Source organism: Mytilus californianus, unplaced genomic scaffold (assembly GCF_021869535.1).
Source record: "Mytilus californianus isolate M0D057914Y unplaced genomic scaffold, xbMytCali1.0.p SCAF_14, whole genome shotgun sequence".
NCBI lineage: Eukaryota > Metazoa > Mollusca > Bivalvia > Mytilida > Mytilidae > Mytilus > Mytilus californianus.
Window position 1 is genome coordinate 20,841,709 of NW_026262626.1, and position 24,419 is coordinate 20,866,127.

Consider the following 24,419-nt stretch of genomic DNA (forward strand, 5'->3'; position numbering starts at 1 on the left):
CTTTTCACAAAAAAAGAGACTCCTTCATGAAAATCGAGGCATTCATGTCAACCTGACACACATCTTAGTCCAAATAAATTGACTTGTAGAACACACCTGCCACGTGCAGGTTCATTCTCACAATCAGAGAGTTGACAGACTTGTGATTACAATAGGTCTCTTGGTCTTATCTTGGTCCTCAAAAGTATTGAAAAATATAATTCTGTAAATCCTAAAGAACTTTTAGATTCTAAGAATTATTCCCCTTATTACAATAACTATGTCATGAGTTTATTCAATTGCAGAAAGTTTCTGTTCATTTGTTTCTGTTAAAGCCTTTTTTGTTATAATAAATGAAAAGTTTGTTGTTTTTTTAGGTGCCAAGACAAATTCTTAGATAGTGTGAAACTAGCAGACAATATAGCCAGGAACCAAGCTCTGAAAGAGAATGTGTTTATGATGATAGTTTGTATTGAGCTTAGAATTCCTCTGTTTTTGGTTGGAAAACCTGGTAGTTCTAAGTCTCTAGCAAAGACAATTGTAGCAGATGCTATGCAGGGTGACACAGCTCGTAGTGAGTTGTTTAAAAAGTACAAACAAGTAAGTCTTTTCAATTAAACTTTGCAAATATTAGTTAAAAGAGAATATACTTATTATAGGTCAAAACTTGTTTACATTTTTAGCTCAACGGGGCCCGAAGGGCCCCATGTGAGCTTATGCCATCACTTGGCGTCCGTCGTCTGTCGTCGTTGTCTGACCTCGTCGTCTGTCATCGTAAACTATTTCAAAAATCTTTTCCTCTGAAACTACTGGGCCAATTACCTTCAAACTTTAACTAAATGTTCCTTAGGGTATCTAGTTTATAAATTATATCCGAAGTTTGGATCCATTGACAAACATGGCCGCCATGGCTAAAAATAGAACATAGGGGTCAAATGCAGTTTTTGGCTAATATCTCAAAAACTAAAGCTTTTAGAGCAAATCTGATATGGGATAAAATTGTTCAATTGGTCAAAATCTATCAGCTCTTAAATTTTCAGACGAATCGAACAACCCACTGTTGGGTTGCTGCCACCGAATTGGTAGTTTTAACAAAATTTTGCAGTTTTTTGTTATTATTTTGAATATTATTATAGATATATATAAACTGTAAGCAGCAATAATGATCAGCAAAGTAAGATCTACAAAAAATTTAATATGACCATAATTGTCAATTGACCTCTTAAGGAGTTATTGCCCTTTAAAGACAATTTTACACAATTTGTTCATCAAGTTTGCTAACATTTAAAAATCTTCTCCTCTGAAACTACTGGGCCAATTACCTTCAAACTTTAACTAAATGTTCCTTAGGGTATCTTGTTTATAAATTGTATCCGAAGTTTGTTTCCATCGAAAAACATGGCCGCCATGGCTAAAAATAGAACATAAGGGTCAAATGCAGTTTTTGGCTTATATCTCAAAAACTAAATCTTTTAGAGCAAATGTGACATGGGGTAAAATTGTTCAATTGGTCAAGATCTATTGGCCCTGAAATTATCAGACGAATCGAACAACCCATTGTTGGGTTGCTGCCACCGAATTGGTAGTTTTAACAAAATTTTGCAGTTTTTTGTTATTATTTTGAATATCATTATAGATATATATAAACTGTAAGCAGCAATAATGATCAGCAAAGTAAGATCTACAAAAAAGTTAATATGGCCAAAATTGTCAATTGACCCCTTAAGGAGTTATTGCCCTTTAAAGACAATTTTACACAATTTGTTCATCAAGTTTGCTAACATTAAAAAATCTTCTCCTCTGAAATACAGGTGAGCGATTCAGGATCTTTATTCCTGCAACATATTTATTGCCTTTTTGCATGTTCTAATTCAGTAGTTGTATTATATACATTGCATTCATGGAAAATTTTACACTGTTACAAACAAATGTTTGCTGAAATAGAGTCCCTTTGTGCAATTTACTAAACATTTTAGCATTTTTCTATGATTAAAAGGAAAATAAATTTATTTTACGACAGAAAAAAAAATGGTTACAAAACAATACTGCTGTGAATACAATACACTAATGAAAGATTAATTTATTTAGTGAGAGTGTTTAGGAAAATGCAATGATCTGTACATTAAAAAAAGAATGTTTTGTTTTGTAGGTCCAGATGGTATCCTTTCAATGTAGTCCTTTATCTACACCTGATGGTATCTTGGGAACATTCAGACAATGTGCAGAGTTTCAGAGAAGGAAAGATTTAGACAGATTTGTTTCTGTGGTAGTTTTGGATGAGATTGGATTAGCCGAAGATTCTCCCAGAATGCCTCTAAAGGTGATGTTATTTTATGAACAGATATTTTTTTGACCATATGTCATGAATTTGCTTTTACAGCTTAATGTACAAATCATATTGAAAAAAAAAAGTATTTGCATACAATTTTCTGTCCGAAGTTGTAATTTAAAAAAAATAAATGATATGATTTTGATAAATGATAAACTACAGTGAAAATACCACATTCAACATGCTAGCCGAAGATTTAGAAGAAGTTTGAACCCAAAAGAAACAAAGATATGCCATCAACATCAGATATCTGAGAAACTTTTGCAATTGTTTTATGGTTTGGATATATTAAGAGTTTAATTTGTATAGTAACTTGTTTTAGTGATATGTTTAAATCTAATCTAACTTGTGCAAGTTTTGGTTTGTTTTCAGACTCTGCACCCTTTGTTGGAAGATGGGTGTTGTGGAGATGACGACCTTGAAGAACCTGAATTGAAACAGGTACTTCATATTAAATCTAAAATATACCTCATACTTATATTGAAAACAGTACTGCTTATTAACACTGAAGAAAGTACTCAGATTTAAACTGAAAGATATCTCATGTTTAGATAGAAAAGGTACCTTATTTATAAAACTGCAAGAAGATTTTTCATATTTAAATGGGGAAAAGGTACAGCATTTTTAACCAATATAGCGTAACTCATATAAAAAGTGAAAAAAAGGGTTTCTCATTTAAAAACTGAAAAAGGTACATCTTATTTCTTCAATTCATGGTTATAATCTATCCAAGGTGGGTTTTTTTATAGCCTTTTTCAATACCTCCGAGTCTCATTACTCATAACATTCCATATTTTGATTTTGTTGTGAGTCTCACACTAAGCATGCTTTCAAACATCGTACAGACCACCAGAAGAAATCGATAAGTTGATTGAACATGATGTGCAAAAAGATTCATAACAAGTGAACTTGGTCATAAAAATTGAAAATCTTTAATTCAAATCTGCTTGACATTTCGATTTGCAGTTATTTATTTCTTCTTTTTTACACTGCCGCTTGGTCCAGACAAAGACCTCTATCTTGTTGGAATTGACATAGCAGAACTGAAATTTGATTACTTATATATCAAACATAAAAACTACTGACCAAAGTTTTCAATGATTGCGGATTGTTTATTTATTTATTTATATCGAAAGTAATGATATAGCCAGAGAATTACGAACGTGGGTTATTCCAGGTCAAAATATCCAAAAGGGGGAGATTTTATACTCCCGCACGGGAGCGGACCGGCAAGCGGGAGATTTTCCGGAATTTCGTTGTTTGCGTGGGAGACTCCCACTCGAAACGGGAGGGTGACCAGGTATGAAAAAGGTACATGAAAAAGTTCCTCATATTTCGAATGAAACAGAAGCCTAATATTTTTAACTGAAAACAGTACCTCACATTACTGGAAAAGATGCATCTAAATGAAACTGAAAAAAGTATATCATACTTAATTTGAAAACTGTACCTCATATTAAACTTGAAAAAAGTACCTCATATGAAAACTGGATAAAAGTATCTCATATTAAAACTAAAAAAGGTATCTCATGTTATAAACTAAAAGGTGCATCATATTATATTAACATTAAAATATTGAAAAAGTTAAAAAAAATATAACATGCAGATGCTGAAATGACTGCTTAAGTTGACAATAAGGTGGCATCATCCCTTGCTATAAATAGTGAGGTTGTAAGTTCTTTGTAAAAGACCTTTCAACAACAGTCAATAATTAAAGGAGACAGCAATCATGTGGATTTATCTTTTATTTGGTATATTAGTATATTATTTGGATGTATGGTCTTATGTAAAACCCAAAACACATCATATCTTTCCAACAAAAAGATAAATATTTACAGAATGAAATAAAAAAAAGGAATATTTTGCCTACATGACGCCCCAAAAAAGAATACATGTGTTACATGTTGAAAACATTTTTTAACATTTTTAAAAAAAATTAATCTATTTTTGGAGACATCATGACCTTGATATATAGTTCTTAATAGAAATTTGTGAACAAAAATAGGGTAGGGTAAGACATTTAACACATTCTTTTTAATTGGACGTGATGAAAGAAGAAAATTCCAATCTTATAATTTCATTAAACTTTTACTCTTGTTACAGACAGAACAACAAGAGGAAGAGGAGCCAGAGGATCCTATATATAAAAAGGTAACTGATACAAATGAAAATGTGAATAAAAAGAGATTTGGGGTATCCATCAATTAGACATCAACTTTAAAAGACACCCAAAAAAAAAGACCAACAAAGGATATCCAGATAACATATGTTCTTCAAAAATACAAAATATATCAAGATTTGAATTCCCTGTGTCTAGACATTACTAAATATAACAGAAACGATCCAATGCCATTTTGAGTAAAACAAACTCTGACAATGAATTTTTATTCAATCTTAAATTGCTTGTCTTGCTACTACATCTCAACATGACACAACCAAAATACTTATTGTTATTTTTAACGGCATTAGCAGGTTTAGTAATCTCTCCACTCTGTCCGTCTGTCCAAAAGACTTTGGGTAGAAAACTTTCATCAAACTTTTCTTTTCTATAGAAGGGAATGATTTGTTCATTTGTACAAGAGCATAATAATGTTAAGTTTTAAGTTGAGTTTAGGAACCAATATTAACAATAGCCATTTACCACTTCCTGTTTGCCAATAGTTTGAAATTTTACAACACTCATTGTACAAGGAAAACTTTCGTCAAACTTTTCCTGGCTTATTTTGGAAGGTAATAATTCTATATTTGGTCTGAAGCTTGTTCATGTTGAGTTGTAGCCTGTAAGCAATTGTTATACGCCCGTTTACGGGACTTATTATGGTATACCGTTGTCCGTCCGTTTGTCAGTCTGTCGTCAACATGTCGGACAATAACTCAAAAACGCTTTAACAAAATTGCATGAAACTTTGGTTAATTGTTTATATCTATTGACGTGAGGTCCTTTTGATTTTTATAAATTTTAGATTTTACGTTTCTGAGTTATGGGATTTTATTCATTAAAAAAGGGGGGATTTTCCAGTTTTTGGACAATAACTCAAAAATGCTTTGAGCAGTTTTCTTGAAACTTTGGTGAATTATTTATATTTATTGACATAAGCTCCATTTCAATTTTTATAAATTTTAGATTTTATGTTTCCGAGTTATGGGATTTTATTCATAAAAAGGGGTGATTTTCCAGTTTTTGGACAATATCTTTTAAGTGCTTTGAGGAGTTTTCATGAAACTTTGGTGACTGGTTTATATCTATTAAATTAACCTCTCTTTAGTTTTTTATAAATTTCTGATATGACATTGAGAAGTTATTGAACTTTGTTCTTTGAAAAAGCGATGGGCGAATCATGCGCTCATGGCGCAGCTGTTTATTACATTAGTCGTGCATCCACTTCCTGTTTTTGGATTGTTTGAAATTTTACAATACTCATTGTACAAGGAAAAATTTTATGTTATTCAGGTAGCTTTTATTGGTATATCCAATTGGGCTTTAGATCCAGCTAAAATGAATAGAGGGATATTTGTACAAAGAGAAGTTCCAGATGAGGGAGAACTGATTAACAGTGCAAGGTAAAATATAAGTTAATAGTGAAAAGATATTATCAAACCAGATGTCATTTAATAAAAAATATAGTAGACTGCTTAAACTACTGCAGAAGATTTTGTGGCCCTTGGCATACTCTCCATGCCCCTTAAAAGTGGGTCTTTCAGACTTGAGTACCATATTTCATTTACCTAAGTTTTTAGTCCTTATTCAATTCTCAAATTTTGTATATTTTATTGATAAATGTGATGGTTTTTCTTGAGAAGAGTAACAGCTTCCTATTAAAAGTAGGTCAGAATGACCTAGGTTTTGCACTTTGCTGACTTCAAAGTTCAGTTATTTGATACATATTTACCTTGCCATTACATGTATGATTTTTTTATTTCTCAAAATACACATGTTGATATGATTGATTTCTTTTTTAGAGGAATTTGCAGGACATCAAAAGATAAAGAAAGAATTCTGAAATTGATAGACAATCTCATTCCATCCTTATCAAGGGCCTATTCTGAGCTATTTTCTGAGTTAGAAAAATCAAAACAGAGGGAATTCTTTGGTTTAAGAGATTTCTATAGGTATGTTTTACTCAAATGAGTCTTGGCATGGCTTAAACATAAATGGGATATCCTATTGATGGCAAATATAATAAGGAATTTCATTGGTCCAATACTTTCTGTTAAAATGTATTGCTAATAAAATTTCACCTGATTGTTATGGCTAAAACAGATGCTGTACAATCTCTTGATGTAAATGTAAATTGATGTTTACTATTCCTTGTTGGTCAGTTACATCTTCAGTTGCGATATTGATCAGATGAATAGCAAGTAAAAACATAAAAGAAATGGTAATTTTCTTTCTATTATGGGTAACATTGAAATGAGAACTTGAGCCATGCCCAGTCAGGATAAAAATAAGGATTTTATCACTTTAAAATCCAAACAATAGGATTGTTACTAAAAACAGGTGAAAATTTTGAGGAAATTTTTTTTTTTAATTCATCTCTAGCATTCGATTCCTTTATGTATGAATAATATAAAAAAAAACTTATTTTCATGGGATCAATTTTTTGCAATTCAGTTCAAATTACAATTGATTTTAAAATATTGATGAATTTTGTATACAAGCCTATAGAAAATTGTACTTCATTAAACTCTTGTATATGTCCCGTAGATATGTAAATTATATTGAAAATTGCATTGTACACGCTTTCATATGTTCAAATCTTGCCAAATATTTATGAACCAAACTGCCACAATCATCATAAAAATAGAACATAGGGGTAAACTGCAAGTTTTGTCTATTATCTTGAAAATCACAATTGAAAGAGAAAATCTGATAAGGGTAGAAATGTACAGAATGTTGAGATCTACCTACTGTCCATTTACATTCAAGAAAAACACTGCATCATGAAAGGATCTCCAAATACCCCCTGATAGATGAAGGGGGAGTTAAGTGTTACGCTTGACCGTCTGTCCTTCCGTCTGTCCGTCTTTCCGTCCGTCACAAAAGTACTTTCACATAAGCAAGCTTGAGCAGGGGCATTTGTATCCTCCAACACTTCTTCTTTTATTTTTCATTTTGTCTATTATTTTCAAATACATGTAGATAGAAAGAAACCTTTAATATCAGAAGAAGGTCAGCAAGACAAGATCTACTGATTTGTATTTTTGCCTTTCATCTGGAAAACTATAAAGGATGGAAGGACGTTTGAAATTGCAATATGTTCATAAAGATAAGATATACAAATAGGTTAAATGGTACACATCATCAGTCAACTTTTTATAAGAGATATTGCTCTTAAATGACCATTTTTACCAATATTTTGTGTGTTTGCCAATTATCTTGAAAGCTATAAAAGGTAGATAGAAACCTTAAATAGCAAATATAACCAGCAAGACAAGATCTACAATTAAGTCACATGGCTGAAAACGTTAGATGACTCCTTAAAGGAGTTGATATCCTTCGATAAAATTTTTTACAAATTTTATTATACCCAGTATATGAGTATACTGTTTTACCTCTGTCTGTCCGTCCATCCATCCATCCATCCATCCATTCGTCCATCCATCCATCCGTCAGTCCGTCCATCCGTCCCATGAAAATTTTTCGTCGCATCTTTCTCAGGAACTACATTACAAGGATTTCTGAAATTTGGTTTCAGGAGTTATATGAGTCAGCTATACCGTGTGATGCGTTTTCAGATTCATCACTTAACAACTTCCTGTTTACTGAACACTTATATCATTTCACACATGACATCCAAGTTGAAAATTTTCATCACATTTTTCTCAGGAACTACATAACAAGGATTTCTGAAATTTGGTTTCAGTGTTTATATAAGTCAGCTATACTGTGTGATGCGTTTTCAGATTCATCACTTAACAACTTCCTGTTTACTGTCAAGTATTTGGGCTGGGGGTATCATCAGTGAGCAGGAGCTCGCAGTTTCACTTGTTAATTTTTGCTTATTGTCTATCATCCTCTCAACTGTGTGTTATTTAATTTATTGTACTGAATTGTCTTTTATTACTGTCTATTAAATTTCCAATTCAAAGTAATAAACTATGATGTCTTGTACATACCAACAATCTGTATTTGATAAAACACACAATTGATCAAGTGTCTCTGTGAAGGATTGGAATATTTGCCATGGGATAGAGTAAATTATCACCATGTATTAACCAATCAAAATCAGGCATTTTGACATGACATATTATAAATTAAAATATTCAATGGAGTATAAATTTTCTTAAGGCTTACATGCAAATTTCAAAACCATGAAATCAACTATCCAGGAAAAGACAATTTCTTTTTTATGTCTATGTTAAATGATGTAAAATCTGATGACAACAGCAAACCTTTGACAAATATTTGTTCAATTCTTAATACAAATACTGATACAAAAAAAATGTTAAAACAGTTAACTAGTCAGAGAAAATTTGTTTGTATGACAGTTTTTACTTATTTTAGCTTGATAAAAATGGTGTATGCCTTTGCTGCCAGAACAGATCATAAGCCTACATGGTTTCAGTTAAAACATGCTATCATGAGAAACTTTGGAGGATTAGAGAATATTAACTCTGTTGACATATTCCATCAGTGTTTAAAGGACTCCACAGTTGGATTGAATGATAGAGTATGTTTATTTAAAATCTTATGTGAATTTGATGTGTTTTGTTTGATTGTGATGAACAAATCATCAGGTCTTCCATTAGTCTATAAGGGCTATTCTATTTGAATGGATGAGGGCGGGTAGGAAAGGACTTCTAGTTAGATATCCTTTAACTGGGATCCTATTCCATATGTGTTCCATTGATCAATACATTTCAATGTTTTATGTTCAGTTCACATTGCAACATGACAGAAATCTGCATTCTTCAGTGCTAACAAGCACATTGATTACCATTTTTCCATATTTTTATTTCATTTTTGTCGAGCCTGCGACATTTATGTCACGAAAGCGAGACATAGCGATCCTAGATTCCGGTGTCAGTAGACATGAACAACTTAGTCAAACCTTCATGGAATTTTAGGAAATTTGGACAGAAGCTTGTTTATGACCAAAATACAGTATCCAGAGCAAAATTTAAAAAAACATTTATTTTCATTTTTCCGTAGTTTACTGATAAATGGACTTAGTTTTTTTTACAGTTATTGCGAACCAAATGAAAGTTTTCCACAGAGTCGTCTGCTCTTGACCAGGGTATTTAAACTTTTGTCTTTTCTCTTGTCCTATTGAATAAATACAAAAGCTATTGTTCTCTGTGTAGTTTTTTCACTGGGACCTTTAAATTTCTTCTAGGAGAAATCTATAACTCATTGATTAATTTACCTGACCAAAAAATTATCTTTTTTTGGGGGGGAAATAGTTGTATAAACTTGCATAAACTGCATGCAATATTGTATTTAATCAATATCAATAATATATTTTCAATCTGTTCACTATAAACACTGATTTAATTATAAAAAATTTATTTCTGACAAAATTTTTAGTATTGTTCCAATGAATTTGCATGTTTTTATTGTTGTTCAGTTATAGAATACATTTATCAATTAAATTTAATTTAAACACAATAATTTTCAAGTTTTTATTTGTCAAACACACAAAAAAAGGCAAATTTTAATAGGGAAAATATAAAAATTTTGTTCAGAAATCAACTTTTAATTTTTGAATCAGTGTTTATATTGAAACTATTAAAAAGGAATTATTGATATTGAATAAATACAACACCACATGCAGTTTTTTGAGTCCTTATTTAGTATTTGTACATATTTTTACAGTTCATTTTTTTGTTCAGGTAAATTATTCAGTGAGTGATAGATTTCTCTTGGAAGAAATTTAAAGGTCCCATCAAATAAACTACACAGAGAACAATAGCTATTGTATTTATTAGATGGGACAAAAGAACTTACAAAAGTTTAAATCGACAGGTAACTTGCAGGTGAATCTGTGGAAAAGTATCATTGGGTTCGCAATAACATTCAGATTTAGTCTGAGGTTAAAGTTTTTCAGTCATCAAACTCTTTGTCAATCTTCATGGAATTTGAAGAAATTTGGACAGAAGCTTAGTTATGACCAAAATTTGAAAATATATATTTTCATTTTTCCTTATTCAACAAATAAATGGACTTATTTTTTATACGACCACAAAAATTTTTTGCATCATATAATGCTATGATGTCGTCGTCCGAAGACACATTTGGTTTCCAGACAATAACTTGAGTTTAGGTGAATGGATCTCTATGAATTTTTACCAGTAGGTTCAATACCACAAAAGGAAGGTGGGATTGATTTTGGGGGTGATGGTACCAACAGATTAGGAATGAGGGGCCAAAAACAAGCATTTTTGTAGTTACCGGACAATAATTTGTGTGTAAGTGTATGGATCTCGCTGAAATTGTACCACAAGGTTCCATATCACAGAGGTAAGGCTGGGATTGAGTTTGGGGTTAATTGCCCCAAACGTTCAGGAATTGGTGGCAAAAAAGTTGCCAAAAACAAGCATTTTTCTAGTTTCCAGACAATAACTTGTGTTTAAGTGTATGGATCTCTCTAAAAGGTTCCATACCCTAAAGGGAATGCTGGGATTGAGTTTGGGGTTAATTACTCCAAAAGGAGGGGTGGGGGGTTCAAAAAGTTGGGGTGATTTTTTGCAAATCTTCATTGCACAGTATTGCACAATAGCAAGAAATCTTCAATTGCACAGTATTGCGCAATAGCAAGAAATCTTCAATTGAAAACAAATACAAATGTTTTAACCAATTTCGATGGGATTAATTGAGTCTTTAATCTTTGGGGGTTCTAACCTTGTATGATTATTTTGGATATTGGCCCCATTTTTAAATTGGTCTACATTGAGGTCAAAAGGGTCAAAAATTAAACTTTGTTTGATTTCATCAAAAACTGAATTATTGTGGCTGTATGATTTGCTGAATCTTATTGTGCATTTAGATTTTTATTTTGGGCCCTGTTTTCAAATTAGTTCATATTAAGGTTTGAAAAGTCCAAAATTAAAATTTGTTTGATTTCAACTAAAATTAAATTATTGGTATTTTTTATATGCTGAATCTAACCATGTTGTTAGATTTTGGATATCAGACCATTCTAGGTAAATTAAATGTCCCATTTCAAATTTTTAAGATCTTTGACCACATTTATTTTGTGTCACAAACCTATATTATGTCAAAAATTTGATCACAATCCAAATTCAGACAGTATCAAGCTTGAATATTGTGTCCAAACTTGCCCCAACTGTTCAGGGTTCGACCTCTGTGGTCGTATCAGGCTGCGGTCAGCGAAGAATTTTATTTTTTCATTTTTCATTTTACAAATGATACAGTCTGGGGTTAAAGTTTGTTACGCATCAATTACTTTATCTAACCTTCATAGAATTTAATGAAACTTTGGCAGAACCTTTTTTATGATTAAGACATAATTCTTTTTCAGTATTTTTCTGATAGATGGACTTAGTTTTTTACAATTAACATTTACAGACAGTCTGGGATTAAACTTTTTTGACATGATAAATTTGTAAACCTTCATGGATTGTTATGAAATTTGGACAGAAGCTAATCTTCAAGACCATGTAATGGCATCTAAAGAAAAATTTGATTTTTTTTTAAAATTATGTATTATACTGATAAATGGACTCACTTTTAAAGTCAACATAACACTTAAACACTGACAGCAGCAATCAGACATAGGTTTCCGTGGAAACACTTATGATTTTTTTTTTATTCCATTTACTTTCAGATCAACAAAATTTAACATCTCCAAAAATAATGGTTCATGTTTGAGGTGAATTTAAAAGGTTATCCATATAAACATTTCTACTTTTTAATTACATTGGACAATTTTTTTATTAAACAGAGGCAGGATGGTGATCCAGATTGTTCGCCTGGAGGAATGATCAAAGCCTGTTTGGACGGTGACAGCACACTTACAGGGTAATTATTGGTCTAATTTAAAGTTAAGATTGTATGATGCACCATGGAAATATTTCTGAAAACTTTTGTGGATGTTTTTGCTGGTTTTGGTTGGTTATACTCATGAAGATAGAAATCTGTTTTTTAGTGATAAAAACAAATAAATATCAGAGGATTATTTGACATAAATCATTTTACTATTAGAATTGTTTGCATACAATTGAAGGATGTTGTTACCTAAGATTCAACATGTTGGATTTGAAGTCTTTTATGGCAAGCAAAATACTCATAAAATACTATTAACTACAAAACTAACTTACTACAACTTACTGCCAGAGCTACCGGACTTTAATTGTCAGATTTAAGCAAAGTTTTCACATGTTGTACTATAACTGAAGTTTGCTTGGATTGATGTACAGACAAATATACATAATTTGTTGGAATTGGTGAACATAACACCCTGTTTAGTTTTAAAATATTTCTGATATGTAATTCCAGAGATATGGGACTTTGAAAGTCAGATAAGACTTTTTAAAATTTCATGCAGTAGACACTATTATTAATTAAACACTGTTGTTAGGATTTGGTGAATGTACTCTTGTTTTTAAAATTTCTGGTTTGTTAAGAGTTTTGGGACTTAATAGTCATCATTGACACAATATTTATATGCCTATGGGTATCCCCATGCATGTTTTTCTATGGAGTCATTTTATTTGCTACTGATTATTAAATGCCGTCTTAATGTCCCATTTTATTTTTTTGAACAATTTCAATATGCACAAAAAGCGTGTATCATACTCTCTTGGTGCTGCTGTTTATTATTTGTGTATGGATAACATAAAATACCTTCCAATCACCACAATGTGAAGCTTTTTCCTCATTCATTGTGCAAGCTCACCAAAAAGGGCCACATTGTGGCTAGCAGCTAATATTTTATGTTATCAATGTGTAAAAAACTGAATAATCTATATTTCTCTTAGTTACTCTTTAAAAACTTGTTTAAAAACTGAGTTATCAACTTGCCATTGAGTATAATGGAAAATTTATGCATTTGTTTGCCTTCATACCATTAGAAATCGGGTAAAAAATTGTGTTTTACAGTGAGACCAGATACCTGTTATTATTAACTGAAAATTATGGAGATTTAGCTATTTTACAACAGAAGATATTGATGATGCATAATGCTCAGGTGATATTTGGAAGTAGTTTCCCCAGTGACCAGGAATATACACAGGTAGGCAAAAGTGATGGAAAGGTGAAACATATATGTGCGAGTGAACTTGGGAAACTCATTTAAGGGGGGGGGGGGAAGGGTTAAGATTTTGATGTTACTGTCATCAAATTTATTCACTACATACCGACTTTAAATGACTTGATTCTGTTGAATTGTTGATTGATGCTTTGAAGATTTTTATTACAATCAACATTCATTTAAAGCCAAACAATCAATTAGGTAAAATATTTAAATTTATCAGATAGCTTGGACACTATATAATTGTTTAAACATAAAAACTGGTTATAAGACCTACATTGGGATGCTCCCTGGATATTTGTACAGTTTAACAGTGTGAGACCCTAGCTGAAATGATTCAACAAATCATTACGGCAGTTAATAAACATGTAAGACATAGATGTCAGCTATAACAAGAATTTTTTTTTCTAAATTGCTGTTTGAATGTATAACCATTTCATTGAAGTTTAATATACAGAATCTTAGATTAATATCTTGTTTTCTAGGTGTGTAGAAACATCAACCGCATCAAGGTCTGTATGGAAACAGGAAGTACTGTTATACTACTAAATCTAGAAAACTTGTATGAAAGTTTGTATGATGCACTGAATCAGGTCAGTATAATAAAGAATGAGCTTAAGGTTTATGAAAATGAACTAAAAAATACCATTAGTGGGCAGTTGCCCAATTATTATAAATATTTAATAAAAAACCCATGTTTTAAAATATGTGAGAAATACAAAGGCAATAAGTTTAGGCACAGAGTTATAGACAAATTATCCAAATATATTACCAAATAAACCAAAATTATTATTGATACCATTTAAGTGTACATTTATGTTTTCTATTATAAAATCATAATTTTAACCTTTAAATTAGTCAATGGGCTTAAACGAACACAACAAATTCAGCTAAAAATAAATACAATTATTACATTGGTTGCAATAAATTACTGTGATTTTCCAGTTAAATTAAAACAGATAATTTCACTCCTCTGATGTCATACAACTATAGGAGTTGTCAAGACATTGTCAATTGTCAATGATGTTGCATCAAAACAATTGAGAGAATGCGTGGAAAAAGATAAAAGTTCCTTACATTTTCTACTTTATTTCCATTTTATAGTCCATGGTTAATGTAAAAAAAAGAATAATTAATTCAAGAATTTAAATATAGAAAAATCTTCAAATCTCGACCTAACAGGCTAACAACACTAATAATTAACTCGTACGCTACGCACATCCATGAATTATTGTGTTTTTCAGTCACTTTTTTAATATTTTTCTATTTTAAGTTCTTGGATTAGTTATTCTTTAAATAATATTCCTTTGATGCTTTAATTACTATAATTATTATTAAGACAAATATTTTAAGATGTATGTGTCATTGGGGAATCTGTCTAATTTATCATATTTATTTTACAATTTTAGTATTATGTCCATTATGGTGGAGAGAGATATGTGGACCTTGGCCTTGGAAGTCATAGAGTTAAATGTAAAGTCCATAAAGAATTCAGGTATTTGTTATTGGTCATGTGAATTTTATCCCCAACTTAGGGGCATTATGTTTTTCGGTCTGTGCGTCCGTTCGTTCGTTCGTCCGTCTGTCCCGCTTCAGGTTAAATTTTTTGGTCAAGGTAGTTTTTGATGAAGTTGAAGTCCAATCAACTTGAAACTTAGTTGACATGTTCCCTATGATATTATCTTTCTAACTTTAATGCCAAAGTAGAGTTTTGACCCTAATTTCACGGTCCACTGAACATAGAAAATGATAGTGCGAGTTGCCTCCGTGTACTATGGACACATTCTTGTTATAATTGATCATGTAACATTTCATAATTTTTTATGCCCCACTTAGGGGCATTATGTTTTTTGGTCTGTGCGTCCGTATGTTCCGCTTCAGGTTAAAGTTTTTGGTCACGGTAGTTTTTAATGAAGTTGAAGTCCAATCAACTTATAACTTAGTACACATGTTCCCTATGATATGATCTTTCTAATTTTAATGCCAAATTAGAGTTTTGACCTTAATTTCAGGTTCCACTGAACATAGAAAATGATAGTGCGAGTGGGGCATCCGTGTACTATGGACACATTCTTCTTTAATCAACAAATGTAATGAAAAGTAAGATGAAAATTGCACCAGTATATACTGCTCGGTATAGAACCTTAATTTTGCTTCCCACAATAGAATAATTTTGATGAAGTATGATTACTATCATTTATTGCCAGAGGTTTGAAGTAAGAAGACATATTTACTATTAAAAACTCCTAAAATAACCATGTGCTTTGAAAATCTAAAGAACAAATGTACTTTATGTATTATTTGTCCTTTTTAAGCTACTTATTACCAATTGTTTTTGTGTTATGGTTCCTATGGAACTTAATCACAAAGAAGTGAACTAAAATAGCGAATAAAATGCATTTCTTAATACAGATTGATAGTTGTAGCCGAGAAAGAGCTGGTATACAAGAAGTTTCCAATTCCTCTGATCAACCGTCTAGAGAAACATGTGCTCTCTTTAAGTACAATGCTGTCTGAGGCACAACTTGAGTTAGCTAACAAACTAGAAGACTGGGTCATAGATTTCTGTCATGTGGAAACACCTTTACATTTAATGCAAAGGTAATTTTCAGTTGGTTATAAAAAAAAGTAAGTAAAATCATTCATGAAATGTCATAATTAATGAAGGGTCCTTTGTAAAGAGAAATTGATATTAGTACAAGTAGACAGAGGAAATACCTCTATTAGATAGCAACCTAACAGTGTAATGAACCAAAACACATTTGGAGGTCAGCATACTATATTCAAAGTTTTTAATATAGCATGACAAGCTCTAAATTACCCAAATATATGAAAAAAAAGCTGTGAATTTTAAAATAACTGAATAGTAAAACAAAGGATATGGGGTATCCATCCATGACACAAAATCAGTATGTGCACAACAAAAAAAACATACAAAAAGCAAAGGAACAGCGCTTTTATTGCTGTTCTTCATCTCAAAGTCACAGTGACAACACGGAGCAAAAAAACTCTCACCTCACTGCAAGTTTAAGACGGCCGCTAGCACCGGCTTAGGCGGATTAATTCTTTGCAAAAATGTTTTGGATAGACTTTGTAAGATGTAACATCACCCAATCGGTCCCGGTCGAAAAAGAACATACTGGAAAGTAGAACAGATTTAAAACACAATAGTTCCTACGCACAGGTGTAAATCTTAAACTATGTAGTATATATTTTAGTAATTAAGGTATCAGATGAAAGGTGGAGGACTGGTGATCCTTGTAGCTAGAGCACACAATTTAATTTACTGATAATTTTGAATAATACAAAAATGTATGAATGAATTCTAAAATTGAGGGCATATATAGCCTGTTTCTCAGATATGAAGTGCCTGGTTTGGTTTATCAATTCCGGTAACCAGTGCAGTACGGTCTGATGTATAAATACAGGTATATTTCAGATATATTCTACTTAAAAGATATTAATCACATGCTTATTCAAAAGTAATGTAACAGTTTAAAAAAATATTAGTGAGTTGTGCTTATTCAGCGTGTTTATTCTCAGGGACAGAAAGAAAGAGAGAAGAATTGGGGAAGTTTTTATGGGTTTCCATGCAGACACATGTGCAGCCATTATCATGCAGTTGTTTGAAGACAAAAAATGTCCTTATGACGATTTTGAACAAAGCATTTGTCAAGAGGTTTGTTAGATATTCAGGACTTGATTTTTAACTGGATTTCCGAATGAAAAATCGGTTATTGATTTGGGGATGATAGGCGAGAGGGCGGCTGCCAAACAGTGTCCGTGCATTTACTCATAAACCGTTCAACCAAAGCTTTTCAAATTTTAATATGTTGTTTCTGATGACAAAATGGAGGTCAAGTTCGATATTGACGATTTTCACCGTTCAGGAGTTATGGTTCTTGAAATATTGAAAATGGTGTTTCCAGTCGTGTCCATACTTTAACTCATGGACTGTGCAACCAAAGCTTTTCAAATTTTGATATGTTGTTACTAATGACAAAATGGAGGTCAAGTTTAATATTGATGATTGTCACTTTTACCGTTCAGGAGTTATGGTCCTTGTGATATTGAAGAATGCCAGGACACAAATAAATGTTAGGTTTGTTGTCACTCTGACAGCCTCTTGTATGCACTGCATCATCAGTAGTTGTTACAGCAATGGGTTCTTGTTACTCTGTCCATCACACTTTTTTGTTTAAGTGAAATACAATTAGAGGCAAACTCTATTAAGCAGTCACTCGTGGAAAGTATTAAAAGTGACAGCTCAAGAGAGGTGACCTTTTAAAAGACGTTCTGAAAATAATTCTGGTTCCAACATCGCCAGTGGTCAGGGATCAGGACAAATGGTTTAGTGCTTTCATTAGGTAGAGTTATTGTTCTTGGAGCAGTGATATGAAAAATGGAGGATTCTGGCTTTCAAAATTAGAAGAAAATTTCACAATATGTTAATAGTCATGGAGAAATAAGTTGGTGATACTGTTTTCAATGGAAACTGAAAGGAGTAGAATAATATGAAGAATTCATTAATTCACCTATTGCACGATATCGCTTGGGACAGGTTCTGAATCTAAGTTTGACTTCAATACTTAACACATATATTTTTTTCATGATTATATTGATAGTTGAAAACATTAAAAGGACCGTTGATAATTGTTGAAATAAAGATTTCATCCGATTATTACCATAGATGACAGCTGAAAAATTTAAGATATTAGACAGAAAACATTTGGGAGGGTTTGAAAGTGACAATTAAAGATATGTGACAACAAAGACATGTTTGACTATTTTAATTTTAGTAGCACACATCTTTAACCTATAATTGGTACCTTATGTGTCTTGGTTTTGTGTGTCATTACTACCTTATTGCCATGTATCCTTTGATTCATTTGATGCACTAAAACTATTACATTAAAATGTATTTAATATTTTAGATTTTACTTGATGCAAAGACTACACTTCTTTGGTGTGCAGCTCCCGATGCTGTGATGAGACTAAAGTCAACAAAACTCAGAGATAGGAAAGATGAGATGATGCAGATTTACTTTCAGCATCAACAACATGACAGCCTCTTACAGTACCTGTGTCACCAAGTTATAGATGAGAAGAAAGCTAATCTATTTGCTCAGGTAAAATTGAATGTCTTTACAGCTAAAACCATGCATCAGGTTGTTGTCTCTTTGACACATTCCTCATTTCCATTCTCAATTTTATCTGTTTTCTAGCAACTCGTAAATATTTAATGTTCTAAAAGGTTGTTTCTACTATGTGTTTTCCTGTCTATGAATAGTGATATTTTTTAAAACAACAAATTTATCTATATAATTGATCTATTGTCTGACTTTGGGGAATGCTATTTTGACAAAAAAAAATTTGCTCTGGTTCCTACAAAGGTTGGCTAAAACCTTTATAATTGAAAAAATATTTTATAGGTGACAACACATTCTAAGTTACTGTCAACACCAGATTTGGAAGATTTATGTCAGGTCCTACCAATAGACAGACAGAACATGACATTACTGACTCTACAGTCATTTGATACTGAACAACAATTTTGTAGGCAAATAAGGTAACAACATTAATTCAGAGATTATTGTTCCCATTAAACAATTTTGTAGAGGAAGAATTATCGCCCTTTAACTACGGTCTAGTGGTGAATAGCTCTGACGAAAAAATCATAAAAAGTATCTAGTTATAGAAGAGTAAGTTATCAGAACAATGTCTAACAACCAAAACATGATACCAGAACAGCAAAATGAAAACAACAAGCAAGATTCAGATGGTAAACAATCAGAAATTGACAAGTCTCAGTCCGTTGGTAGTGACAACACTTCGGCGCCATCTTTTTCCAATGTTGTCAAACATCATAGTGTAAATTATCAGGCCTACAGCGATCCTGAACCAAAGCTAAAAGGAGTAAAACCTATCTTTATAAAAGAATCAGACTTCTTTGGCAACAAAACTCCGCCTAAAGAACTTTGGATAACACACGTAGAAATATACAAAGCACTTGAACATAAGATAAAACCACAGTTTGTAAGAGGCATTCAAAGAATAAAACAAATGTGGAGAATTTACCTAGACAGTGAGGTAGACAGAATGCTGTTGCTTACAGAAGGCATCACATTAAGAAACAAGTCGGTACCTCTGCATTCCCAGAACCCATATTACCAAAAAGATGATTACATAACAACAACAGTACGGGTAAAAAACATCCCACTATCAGCAGATGATGGTCAAATTGACAGAGAATTAAGACAAAGAAACATAGAGGTTTTCACTATAAACAGAGAAAGACTCAGGGTTGATAACTTGGTAACCAACTGCTGGACAGGAGACAGAATAGTCATATGCAAAAAATTTGACAAACCACTCCCAAGGTTTCTTACAATAGGTCAATACACAGCAAGAATATATCACTTTGGTCAAATGAAAGATACAGACATGTTCTTGTGCAACAAATGTCAAATGAAAGGTCATAATATAAAAAACTGTCCAAATGAATGGAAATGCAGACTATGCAATGAATATGGTCATAAGATGTTTGACTGCCCAACCTTTTTGGCAAAGAAGATGGGAAAAAATTCTGAAACAGAAAGAGATGAGCAACAAGAAACAACAACAGCTAATGCTGATGAAAATACAAATACCGAAGAAAGCCAACAAATTCAAGCTCTTACAGAAAATAAAAAAAGAGATGATACTGATGAACAACCTGAACTAACAGATGGAGATGACGAAGACAATTTGACACATTCAATGTCATTGAACAAAGAAATAACAGCAGCAGATGCAAAAAAAGAAAAAAAGAAGGCAAAAAAGTCTGCAAAAAAAGAAGGAAACAAAACTTCAAGTGATTCTTCTAAACAACAGACATCAAAACAGACAGAAACAAAAAGAGATTCTTCATCTGCACAATCTGACATTTCAAAATTTTTAACCCCAAACAGTAAAACGAATGCTGCCAAGGAAAGAACCCCACCTACTCCCAATCAACCAGATGGGAAAAGACAATCAGTCCATCTATAAATTATAGAAACATTTTATGTATAACAAAAAAAAAAACAAAAAAACAAAAAAAAAATATGTATGTTTATATGTCTTGTCTCTCTTTGTATTTATGTCTGTGTGTATTTAGTATTTATAGAAAGATAATTGAATGGAATAAAGATTCCAAAACAAATGTAACAAGAGTAAATATAAAAAAAAAAAAAAGAAACGTGAAATTTTGCACATATTGCATTATACCATATATTTTCATGTATATGATACTATTAACAGAAGTATATTTGATAATACCAAAAACAAAAATTGTCAGAGATAAAAACACTTATATTAGAAAATTTAACCAGTCTTTTTTCTATTTAAAACCCTTTAGGTTTACAACTTTAATCTATAGTAGATGTACTCAACAAGATCAAAACAAAAGTAAAGATTTACTCACCTTAATAACTATTCTTAGTACATCTTCACAGCATAAATCCGATAAAGTAACTGAAAATAGAGAAAAGGAAAATATTATGCAAAAAGCAAATAAACAATGTAAAAATGTTATGAAAAACAAAATATCAAAAACAAACAGATCCGTTTCATCAGATTTCGAAATATTTGAAAATATAACCACATTACTAGCTGAGAAAATTAGAGACAGTATATTAGTTTTCCTCAGTCAAAACCATACATTTGTTTTAATTTGCACAAAGCAAAGAAATGTGTCAATTTGTAATTTTATTAATAGTTCTATGTATATGTTGTGTGATTTGTATTTCAGGTATGCAGTAATTGCTATGAACATATATTATATGTTTCAAAATTATCATCTCAATATTGGACAAATTCATTCGTGAAACAGACTATAACAATATTGTTGCAATCCAATTACACAAAAGAAAATTGATAAATGTAATCATTTTCACAGGTAACTCCCACGCTATAAAACGACGATTAAATGTGGGTGAAATAAAATGTACTTTAAAAACGCGACCCAACATAAAGTACACTTACTAATTAAAATAAACATAAAAATCAACTTTAAGTTACTTATTTTTTTTTTTTAATTGAAACATGTTAAATAACCTGCACATTTGTACAGCTAATGTTAAAGGACTTCGAGATAAACAAAAGAGATCGAGATTTTACCAATGGATAAAAAATCAGAAATGTAAAATATCTTTTATTCAAGAAACTCACTTCAATACATCTCTAGAAAACGTTCTAACTATCGAATCAGATCATTCTCTTTATTATAGCCATGGGACGACATCAAGCAAAGGGGTAGCTATATTGATTAATAAAAAAGTAGACTATAAATTAATAGATGAGCATAAAGATTTAGAAGGTCGAATAATCATGATAAATATCGAATTTGAAAATATAATTTATTCTCTTATAAACATATATGCCCCAAATATAGAATCTGAACGAAATAGCTTTTACAAAAAATTAAATGACTTTATAAACAAAAACGCAATAGGTACAATAATTTTAGGAGGAGACATGAATGATGCCCTTAAAAATGTAGATAGGAAAAGTTCAAATACTCGTAAAAAAGTTAGTAAACCAGTCAATAGCCTAAAAAATTTAATAAAATCAAATGACTTAATAGATATATGGAGACACGTTAACCCCCAAAAGATCCAATATACATGGAGACGTAAAAATCCAGTCCAGTCTAGTCGAATTGACATGTTCCTAGTCAAAAAAGATTTCATGTTAAACGTTAAGTCGTGTGATATTAGGCCTATTCTTATTAAAAGCACTGACCACCAAGCAGTTTCCATACAATTACAATCTGTCTCAACTGAAACTAGAGGCCCGGGTTACTGGAAAATTAATAACGGTATCCTCGACGAGCAAGATTATGAATGCAATATAACTAAAATAATACAAAAACATAGTAATAAGATAGAAAAAAATGAAATAGATCCAAGACTTCTGTGGGACTCCTTCAAATTGGAAATAAAGGAATATAGTATTAAGTATAGTAAAATTAAAGCAAAAAATAGGAAAAATGTAACACGTAATTTAGAATCACAACTAAAAATATTATATGAGAAATCAAATAATGAGGAAAATGATTTTATAAAAGAAAAAATATCCACATTAGAAAAAGAGCTAGAAAACCAATATGAATACAAAGCTAAAGGAGCTCAAATAAGATCAAAACAAGAGTGGGTAGAAAAAGGAGAAAAAAATAACGCGTATTTCCTAGGTCTTGAAAAATCTAAACAAACGAAAAAGACAATACTTAAACTGAGAAAGAATAATGGGGAAATAGTAACAGATCAAGATAAAATATTAAAGCTTGAAAGGGATTTTTATGCTAATTTATACGACACTAAACAAAAACCGGATATAGATGTTCAAAAATACATTACTGAAACAAAACGCAATTATAAATTATCAGAAGAAGAAAGTAAATCTTGTGACGGATACGTAACGCTAGAAGAATTAACTATTGCAGTCAATAATCTAAAATTAAATAAAAGTCCAGGAATGGACGGGATAAGCATTAACTTTTATAAAAAATTTTGGGGACTTCTTGGACCTCTACTTGTAAAAATTTTTAACTTTAGCTTTGAAAATATACAACTGCAATTTACGCAAAGACAAAGTTTACTGAATCTAATTTATAAAAAAAATGATCCGTTGGAACTCACAAACTACAGACCAATATCCTTATTAAATAGTGATTATAAAATACTCTCCTACACTTTAGCTTTAAGAATAAAAAAAATCCTAAATCTAATCATTAATGCTGATCAAACAGGATACATCAAGAACAGATTCATAGGTTTTAATCTACGCCAAATACAAGATGTAATAGATTACGCAGATAAGTTCAATATAGAAGGTGCTATTTTATTCATAGATTTTTCGAAAGCTTTCGACACATTAGAATGGAATTTTATGTATCATACTTTAGAATATTTTGGTTTTAATAAACCCTTCATAAATTGGATAAGAACCTTGTATACAAATATAAATAGCTCTATATTCAATAACGGGTGGATATCTGCCCCTTTTGGACCCCTTAGAGGTATCCGGCAGGGATGCCCGTGCTCTTCTCTACTTTTTGTAATGTCAGTAGAAATAATGGCCAACCAACTAAGGCAAAACAAAAATATAAGAGGCATAGAATTAAAAATTGATAGTAAAACACATAGCTTGAAAATCACGCAAGTTGCTGATGATACAACTCTATTCCTCAAATCGAAAGAAGAAATCCGAACAGCATTAAATGTAATCGAAATTTTTGGAACTTTTTCCGGACTACAACTAAATAAAAATAAAACAGAAGGAATCTGGATTGGTAAACTCAAACATTGTAGGGATAAAGTAGATGAAATTAATTTCACGGATAAACCCGTAAAAGTGTTAGGAATATATTTCGGCATTAATAAAAAAGATTGTGAAAAATTGAATTGGGATACTAGATATGAAAAGAGTCGAAATCTAATTACATCGTGGAAAAAAAGAAACTTAACAATTTTAGGTAAAATTCTAATAGTTAAAACCCTCATTATACCACAATTTACTTTTTTAGCGAACGTTACAGTTTTAAGTAACTCAAATATACTTGAACTAGAAAGAGAAATCTTTAGTTTTATATGGGATGGTAAAAAAGATAAAATCAAAAGATATACATTGGTAGCAGATTACAACCAGGGAGGGCTAAATATGATCGACATAAAAAACTACTTCTCCTCTCTTAAGATAAGATGGGTCTCTAGGTTGCTACAGGCAAAACAAGAAAATTGGACATTGATCCCAAAGCTATTTTTAAACAAATTAGGGGAAAATTACCTTATTTTTAGAATGAACTTAAATAACCAAACCTTAAAAAAACTAGATATAACTAAGGATATTCCAGATTTTTACTTAGATATAATAAAAAG

The 24,419-nt window shown here is 31.4% G+C and overlaps 1 protein-coding gene across 1 annotated transcript in view; it reads left to right on the plus strand.

Annotated features, from left to right (window-relative positions):
* LOC127724922 (E3 ubiquitin-protein ligase rnf213-alpha-like) overlaps positions 1 to 24,419 on the plus strand; it is a 162,369-nt gene that overhangs the window by 71,781 nt on the left and 66,169 nt on the right. Inside the window, exons 33-46 of the mRNA XM_052231925.1 lie at positions 357 to 579; positions 2,129 to 2,299; positions 2,681 to 2,749; positions 5,760 to 5,869; positions 6,269 to 6,418; positions 8,814 to 8,979; positions 12,214 to 12,290; positions 13,371 to 13,503; positions 14,007 to 14,114; positions 14,931 to 15,016; positions 15,934 to 16,122; positions 17,065 to 17,200; positions 18,456 to 18,650; positions 18,954 to 19,090. Of these exons, the coding sequence (XP_052087885.1) occupies positions 357 to 579; positions 2,129 to 2,299; positions 2,681 to 2,749; positions 5,760 to 5,869; positions 6,269 to 6,418; positions 8,814 to 8,979; positions 12,214 to 12,290; positions 13,371 to 13,503; positions 14,007 to 14,114; positions 14,931 to 15,016; positions 15,934 to 16,122; positions 17,065 to 17,200; positions 18,456 to 18,650; positions 18,954 to 19,090 (1,950 nt within the window). The remainder of the gene's footprint in view (positions 1 to 356; positions 580 to 2,128; positions 2,300 to 2,680; positions 2,750 to 5,759; positions 5,870 to 6,268; positions 6,419 to 8,813; positions 8,980 to 12,213; positions 12,291 to 13,370; positions 13,504 to 14,006; positions 14,115 to 14,930; positions 15,017 to 15,933; positions 16,123 to 17,064; positions 17,201 to 18,455; positions 18,651 to 18,953; positions 19,091 to 24,419) is intronic.